The sequence below is a fragment of the Pinus tabuliformis genome, chromosome 5_1 (genome assembly GCF_031772625.1).
Source record: "Pinus tabuliformis cultivar Carrire ecotype Pingquan chromosome 5_1, CPIR1, whole genome shotgun sequence".
NCBI classification, from domain to species: Eukaryota; Viridiplantae; Streptophyta; class Pinopsida; order Pinales; family Pinaceae; genus Pinus; species Pinus tabuliformis.
In genome coordinates this window covers 789,503,000-789,511,257 of record NC_142305.1, presented here as the reverse complement: position 1 = coordinate 789,511,257, position 8,258 = coordinate 789,503,000, and the positions used below count along the sequence as shown (strand labels likewise).

At 39.6% G+C, this 8,258-nt stretch overlaps 1 protein-coding gene across 1 annotated transcript; it reads right to left on the bottom strand.

Annotated features, from left to right (window-relative positions):
- Positions 1–4,208: 4,208 nt before the first annotated feature.
- Positions 4,209–4,892, bottom strand: LOC149167299 (uncharacterized). The gene has a single exon (XM_089430440.1). It carries the CDS (start codon positions 4,890–4,892, stop codon positions 4,209–4,211), a length of 684 nt encoding a protein of 227 aa, XP_089286566.1.
- Between the last annotated feature and the right edge of the window lie 3,366 nt (positions 4,893–8,258).

Here is an 8,258-nt window from a genome sequence, read left to right as displayed (position 1 = left end):
TATTATTACTAAAAAATAATATATATATATATATATATATATATATATATATTTCAAAAAATATATAATAAGATTTTTAATTATGGAGATTTATTTATATTTTATTATAGATAATTTTAACATGTAAATAGGTTTTGTTTTAATATGATAAAAGTTTTTAACATGTAAATAGGCGAAGAAAGGAGGCCTAGTAATCTTAATAGGGACGATGGTTGGAAAATCAATGGCTGTTGGATTATGTCCTTTCGGCTTTTATTTTATTCTTAATTTGCTGTTGGATTATGTCCTTTCGGCTTTTATTTTATTCTTAATTTGCCCCACTGAGCTTTGTTTATTTATCCCTCCCCTCTTTTTTTCTAAATAACTATAAACTAAAAAATAATATAATAATAAACAATTAAAATTAAAATAAAGTTTAATCATACATATTACATTTAAATTTAATGTTTAACCAATTTAATTATTTTTTCTCTTTTTTATAACTAATTAATAATATTTCAATATTATTTCCTTTTAATTTATTTTTTTCCTTTGACTTAATTGTTGTTTGTATTTGAATATTATTTTCAATAATTTAAATTAAGTTATAGTCCTTTATCTTATTATTCTTATATTAATGGTAATGTTAGCTATATATAATTATATAATGTATTTATTATTTAATTTAGTTTATAAAAATAATAATAATAAAAATAATAAATAGTTAATTAATTAATTAATATTTTGTTTTTTTTTCTCATTAAAACATAGTCGTTTTCCCTATAGTTGTTGGAGGGTCTTGACTCCCTATTTAACTTACCGCTATGATCGGATTTTCATCTTGTCTTGATGATGAATCACACTGGTTGGTTCTAGATCTACCAATATGATTTCCTCTGAAATTGTTTTCAAATCAAAATATAGATCACAGAAGCATGAATTTGAATATATAAGTGATTTTTATTTTTTTTACAAGAACGGTTATAGGATTTCATTAACTGCTTGGCTAAAGGCCACACATTCGGTTACAAAAGGAGGAGCAAGTTTCAGCATGCCTTTCTACCAAGAGGGAAATGGCGCCTGCTCTTATCAGCTTCCTCTTTTTACAATTGTTAAAGTGCACTTTTGCTGCTAATTGTCCAAGCTGAAAGATACAAACGAACTGATGTAGAAGAAAGCAGTAAAACATGACTCTTTAAGGGATTGGTGCCCACAGAATTTTCTTATCTTTGAGAATAGTTCCAGCCTCTAAATGTACTGCCTTGTTTGCCTCAATGTCTGCTGCTTTATTATTTGTTCTCAATACATGAAAATAATTCAGATGTAGGGACTTTGACATGCTTTTGATCCTTGTAATTAACCTTGCTAGCTGCAGATCCGCTGGGTTGGAGTTGGTCGCCACTGCTCTTATGATTACTTGGGAGTCTCCAAAGACATTTGCCTCCCGAATTCCCAGCTCTTTGAGGAAGTTTACCCCTTGAAAGAGGGCCAATGCCTCGGCTTGTATGCTAGAGGAATGGCCTAATCCCCAAGCGAAATTGTGCGGAGATGTGTTGTCTGGATTGATGATGTGTCCTCCAGCTCCAGCCTTTCCGGGATTCCCTTTTGCTGCCCCATCAAAGAAGAGAGAGGGAAGTGGTTGATTGGACAGCCATTCCTGAAAATCTTCTTCATTTTTCCTAATTTTCCAGTCTTCGAGAATTGGAGGAGAACTTCTTGGTTTTTGAAAATTAAACTTGAGTACAGATCCCAAATCTCTGTCTTGCTGGCTTAGATTTGAGTCGTCTCCTTTGTCTTCCAGCCACTCGATTAGCTGGCTTTTCACTGAGTTGGCAACTATTCTATAGTCCTGATTCTTGCTCCGGAATATCCTCCTGTTCCTTTCCAACCAAACTTGCCAACTGATGAATTTTGGCAGTGCACTCCACGCTGTCCTGATTGTTTTGTTTTTTGGGTGTGTGCCTGGATATCTGGCCATCCAGCCCGCGAACAAATCCTGAACAGAAGTAGGAAAGATGAACTTATAATTCCAAGAATCCAGCAGCTCCTGCCAAATAGAGATTGTGAATTTGCACTCAATCATGAGGTGGAGGGCAGTTTCTGAGTTTTCCTTGCAAAGCATGCATCTAGAAGGCCCATTGATTCCTCTTTTCTGAAGTCTGTCATCAGTGAGGATTTTTTGATGACAGAGAAGCCAACAGAAATGGTCTACTTTAGGAATTGAGGGGAATTTCCATATGCCTACCCAAGGGGCAGGATTGGGAGGCACGTGGGGACGTTCAAGGCACTTAGAGTATCCCTGAGAGACTGTGTATCCTGCCCGGTTTTTGCCCCAGCCTCTCACGTCCTGCCTGCGCGCGTGGATAGGGGCCAGCCCGTGCAAGAAATTGTTGAGCGATGCCAACTCAGGCTGCAAGGCGGTGGGCACAGGGAGGTGTTTCCAACCCGCCCAGGCATCCTCCGTCCACGTCGAGAGGTCCCACAGGGTGTGGACGTTTGCTTCAGACAGCCAGTTCTTTAACTCAGTAAAGTCTCTCAATTCTGCCAGCGGAGGTCGATCCAGAATTCTGTCACTCCACAGCTGAATTCGTTTGCCATTTCCAGGAATCCAGTAAGAGTAATTTTTTATCATCGGACCAATTCTGTTAATGAACATGCTGAAAGGAGTTCTGAGTTGGTTTTTGGGCTGATCCAAACATCTGAGTCTTGTTCCTCTGAAGTATTTCCTCCACAATGCAACCTGAGCCCAATTTGGATTAGGAGCAATGATTTTCCAAATTAATTTGGCTCCCATGGCTAGATTTTGAGCTCTGAGATCTTTGAAGTTCAATCCCCCCTCAAAAATTGGTTTGGTGACTATTTCCCAATTGACTAGGGAGAATCTCTTATCGTTTTGTTTGCCTCCTTTCCAGAAGAATTGCTTGATTAATTCCTCCATCTTTTTTATGATTCCCACAGGTGCCAGGAGGACAGAGAATTTGAAAATCGGAAGACTGTTGAGAACTGCCTTGATGAGCACTGCTTTGCCGGCAATGTTGAGCCAGGAGGATCCCCAGGCTTGCATTTTTGCTTTGAATTTGTCTAGCTGAGATGACCAGTCTTTGCTTAATGCCCTCTTGTTGAAGATTGGCAGACCAAGATATTTGAATGAGGACCAAGTAGTGGAGGCTGCAAATCCGAGGCATCTGGCTATGGAGTTTGTAGTTGAAGCGGGATGTTCCAACAGTATATCTAACATTTTCCCTTGTTTAACACGTTGCCTGAGACCTTACAGTAGTCGTCCAGAACTGCTTTGAATTTCATAGCAGAATGCGGGGAAGCAGCTCCCAACAGTAATGTATCATCGGCAAAGAGGGCATGATTGATGCATTTAACCCCTCTTGCAATGCACAGGCCAGCAATGTCTTGTTCTTGCTGCTTTTTATTCAGATAGAAACTGAGGACAGAAGCCTGAATGACAAATAAGAGGGGTGAAAGGGGACACCCCTGCCTCAGTCCTCTAGAGGCTTTGAAGAATTCAGCGGCCCTTCCATTCACCAGAGGGGCAATCCAAGGCTCCGAAATGCAAGCTTTTATCCACTTTATGAGGTTTTGCCCGAACCCCAATTTATGCATTACATCAAACAAAAACCTATGTCTAACACGATCAAAGGCATTTGCTAGATCTAATTTAATAACCATACCTTTTTCCTTTCGGTGTTGGCTGGAATGGATCGCCTCTTGCACCAGCACGAAGTTGTCCACCAGCTGCCTGCCCTGAATGAACCCACCTTGATTGTCCGGAATGATTTTAGGGAGGATTCTTTTCAACCTGTTTGCTATCACTTTGGTGATCACTTTGTACCCAATATTACATAAGGAAATTGGGCGAAATATGTTGAAAGAATTTGCACCTTTTTCCTTGGGGATGAGGGCGAGAAATGCCAAATTTGTGCAGCCCCCAATCTTCTGACAGTCCTGGGATTTCTGAATCATTTTGAGGAACTCCTTCTCAACTATCTGCCAACAGGTTTGTAAAAATCTAGGCGTGAAACCATCTGGTCCCAGAGCTTTATCGGGATCCATTGCGAAAAGGGCCTCCTTGGCTTCCTTCTGCGTGATTTTGCATTCAAGAGCCTTGTTCATCTTGGAGGTGATGAGGCTAGGGACAGCATCCAGCAGGCTGTCGTTTTACTCAACTCCTATTTCTTCCCTATACAGCTTCTCAAAATGATCTAAAGCTACCTTTTTTATGCTTGCAAGTCCTTCAGAACGCAGTTTTCTTCTTTTATTTCAGTGATGGAGTTACGTCCTTTCCTAGCTTGAGCTTTTTTATGAAAGAAAGAGGATTTTTTGTCGCCTAATTTGAGCCAAAGACTTCTAGACTTGAGCCTCCAGTACTCCTCTTCTGCCAAGCATGCCTTATGGAAATTTTGCTGAAGCTTGGCCTCCTTTTCCAATTCTTCTTTAGTGATTTTAGTCGTTTCAAGATGGAGATGTTGGCTTTCTAGTCCGATTTGAATTTTTTTCCTTTCCGCAGCAGGGTTGGGCAGGGTCTTAGCCCAATTTTTTAGCATGACTTTAACTCTTCTGAGTTTTTCCTCCCACACAAAGAAGGCGGATCCCTTGACTGGGTCTTTCCAGCAGTCTCTGACCTTGTCCATAAAGTCTGCCTCTTTGATCCAGAGAGAGCTGAACCTGAATGGAATAGGCCCCAGGTCCTTGGGGGTCAGCAGTTCCAAGCTAATAGGCTTGTGATCTGATATGCTGCTGTGAAGGATGCACGATCTAGCTTCTAATCCAAGAAGCAGGAAGGAACTTTGCACCAAAAATCTGTCCAGTCTTGCAGCTATGTGACCTGGGCCAACCCTCTTGTTTGACCACGTGTACTTGCCAATAGTCGGCTTAATGTCTATCAGATCCCAATCTTGCATGAGATCTTCCACTGATTCTCTTGCCGGATCTCTGACAATACTACCTCCTCTTTTTTCTGACGAGAGGAGGGTGAGGTTGAGGTCTCCGACTATGATTATGTTCTCCAAATTTTCTAGATCTGCCAAATTTTTTATGGAGTCCCAACATAGTTTTTTTTCACCTGCATTGTTAGGAGCATATACATTGACCAGACTAATAATTTCCTTAGATTCTAAGTGCTGCAATTTTAACAAAATCCAATGAGTGTTCAGGGACTCAGAGATTAGAGAGAACTTATTTGGATTCCAGAGCGACCCAAGTCCTCCCGATGCTCCATGGGCAGAGGTTGCATGCGCTCCGTCTTTCTTCCAAAATTTTCTGCTTGCTTGGAGGAAGGTTGAATCCTCTAGTTTAGTCTCCTGGATGAGAAGAATGTCCGGGGCTTCCAGTCTTATTAGACTATTCATTGCTTCTTCCTTGGCTTTGGAGCCCATTCCCCTACAGTTCCAGGAGACTATCTTCATCATTTACTTTTGCTGTGATGAGCTCCTTTGGAGCTCTGGGTTTGGATCCTCTTCATCTTCGGGGTTTTTGCTAGGAGTTTCTCTAGCGTTGGCTGGCTGCCCTGAAGCTTGTCTTTGTATGTTTCTTGATCTCTTTTTTCCTTTGTTGACATTCGTCCTCTTGTAGATCTTCTGGGGGTAGACTGTGAATCCCCTATTTCCCCTTCTTCCTCTGATTCCTTGGACTCTTGGGTTTCCTCCTCTTCTTCTGACATCTTCCCTTTGGATCTCTCTGGTACGCTTTTGGATTTAGGTGGAGAGACTTCTTTCGGAATTTCTGTCTCCTGCGTATTCATGATTTCAGATCCAAGGATCTCAAATTTGTTCCCTTGGCTTTCCATGGGTGGATGCTGAGCAGGGCCCGTTTGGGGGGCTCTAGCATTAACATTTGCATTCTTCCTGGATGAAGTTTTGGGTCTTTTTGCCTGATTCCATCCTTCTTCCTTCCCTTTTTCCTCTACCCCTTTGGACGGGCAATCTCTGGCGAAATGTCCGTAGACTTGACACTTCCGGCATTTGAACGGCAGTTGTTCATAGTCCAACTTCTGAACATGCGTCCAAGGACCTACCCTTATTTTGATGGCTTCTGGTAATCCGACCTCCAGATCTACCTCCACACAAATTCTGGCGCAGTCGTACTGATCTTTGTTGTTGGCCTTGTCTATGAATTTCCCAAGAGTGTTTCCGATATGTTTCAAAGAGTCCCAGTTCCAACAGTGAACCGGGAGATTGGGGAGCCTTACCCACACCGGGACCGCAGAAGGCACATCCACCGCCGGATCGAAGTCTGGTGTCCATTTATTTAAATACAGCCCTTGAGGGCCCATGAAGTAGGGGCCATTTCTGAAAATGAGATCCTTGTCCTCTTTATTTGAGAATTCAAATAAGAAGTATCCTCTTCCGAGGAAGTAAGATGTTACCTTGTTCTTGATCAGTGGAGCCCAGTTCTTTGTTGATTTCGGGGAGGGCCAGAGCCCTGTAAACTGACCAGCCAAGGCACGATCCGCCAGAGATAGTGCTACTTGAATCGAACCTTTAGGAGGAAGGGCGATCTCGGGGATATCTTCTAGCCTTTTCACGAACTTGGCAGCTTCCACAACTTTCTTCTTGGGCAGAGAGGCCAGCAAGGATCTGAAGGCCTCAGCGGCGGAAGGTGGAGGAGGGGAGGAAGACCCCTGGGGGGAGCCGGCTCCTCCATGGAGAGCCAGCAGATCAAACCCTAGCCGACCACAGCCAGAAGCTAGAGCCCTCGGCGGACCCGCCCGCAGAGATCGGAGTATGCAGAGAGCGGGCGCGTGCGCAGTCTTCAAAGTCCGCGAGATGCGGATCTCACAGGTTGCAGAGCCGAGCGATTGTCCATTATATAAGTGATTTTGATATGAATTTCCAATTTTTATTTATAATTATTATTAAAAATATTCTAAAATATTCCATAATAATGAAATTCAAAAATAATTAATTTAAAATCCTAAAAACCCCAATATACAAATTTTATAAATATAATTAATTATAAAAATAAATACCTCATCCTACAACGAATCTTATTCATACTTTACATTAATCAAAAATACAGAATCAAACCTTATTCGTCCTTTACATAAATCAAATATACAGAATCATATTTATATTATAGATCATTCGAGAGGGTTTGCCGCTCAATAGATCAGAGTTCATAGATAATAAAAAATTGGTCACATTTAATAGCTAATTTTATTAATCTTTTGCATTGATATATGCATCATTAGAGAGTGTTGCTGGTGCAATAGATATATATTAGTACGATATAAACAGAAAATTATTATTTTTATGTAAAATTATAATTTTTATTATTTATAAATAGAGAATTAAGTTTTTCATGTTAAAATTATTATTTTTATGTAAAATTAATTATTTTTATTATTTTTCGAAATTGGTAAAGTAATATTTTAATTGTATTTTGGAGCCACATGTTTTCGTATAGGAATTTTTTCAATTCTTTAGATAAATTGAAAAACTAAGAGTATCTTTTTGAACAAAACTTGTAAACGAAGATAGTGGTATTTTTTGAAATTTTTTCATTTTGTATATTTTATGTTATTGATTTTTTATTCAATGCCTTTGAAATCATCTATAAAAAAACCAAGCCTTATGTTTAAAAGAAATTAGATGAAAAATATCATATGAATTCCAAAGAAATTGGATGAAAAATATCATATGAATTCGAAAGTGTCAAATTCATATGCCATTGGATCAGGATTCTTTCACGAATCCAACATGATCAACCCTACCACTTAAGCACAAATTCTTCCCTAAAACTGCTAGGGTACAAAATGGGGTTGCAAAGAAATATGCAAAAGGGGTGTTGAAATTGTGCTTTTTAGGACCTCAAGAGCTTGATCGAGTGTTAAAAACACTCTATCGAGCGCTTAAATTCAAAATACAAATTGCTCGATCGAGCATTAAAAAACCCTCGATCGAGTCATATAGGTGGTTAACCAACGGTTTGATCAAGTCATTAAAATGATAACCACCACCAACTTCCTACCAACTTTTATTAATGCTATTTACGTAAAATGCTATGGCTAAAGGGCATAATCGAACCTATAGCTTGATCGAGCCTTTGTTGTCAACCCAAAAATAAATAAATTAGTCTAAATTCGAATGTAGAAAAAATAAAACAACAAACATTCATTCATAGAGAAATATCAAAGTGTGAACATTACACAAGGATTCACAAGAAACATGGGAAATTGGAGATTTGGATCTAGAAAAGGAAAGAAATGTCCATTCACAAAGGAGATGCAAGAAAAAACTAGAGAAAGGATGAGAAAAATACGTAAGACA

Coding starts and splice junctions, on each gene's coding strand:
- LOC149167299 (XM_089430440.1), bottom strand. CDS start 4,892: ATGCAAGATTGGGATCTGATAGACATTAAGCCGACTATTGGCAAGTAC.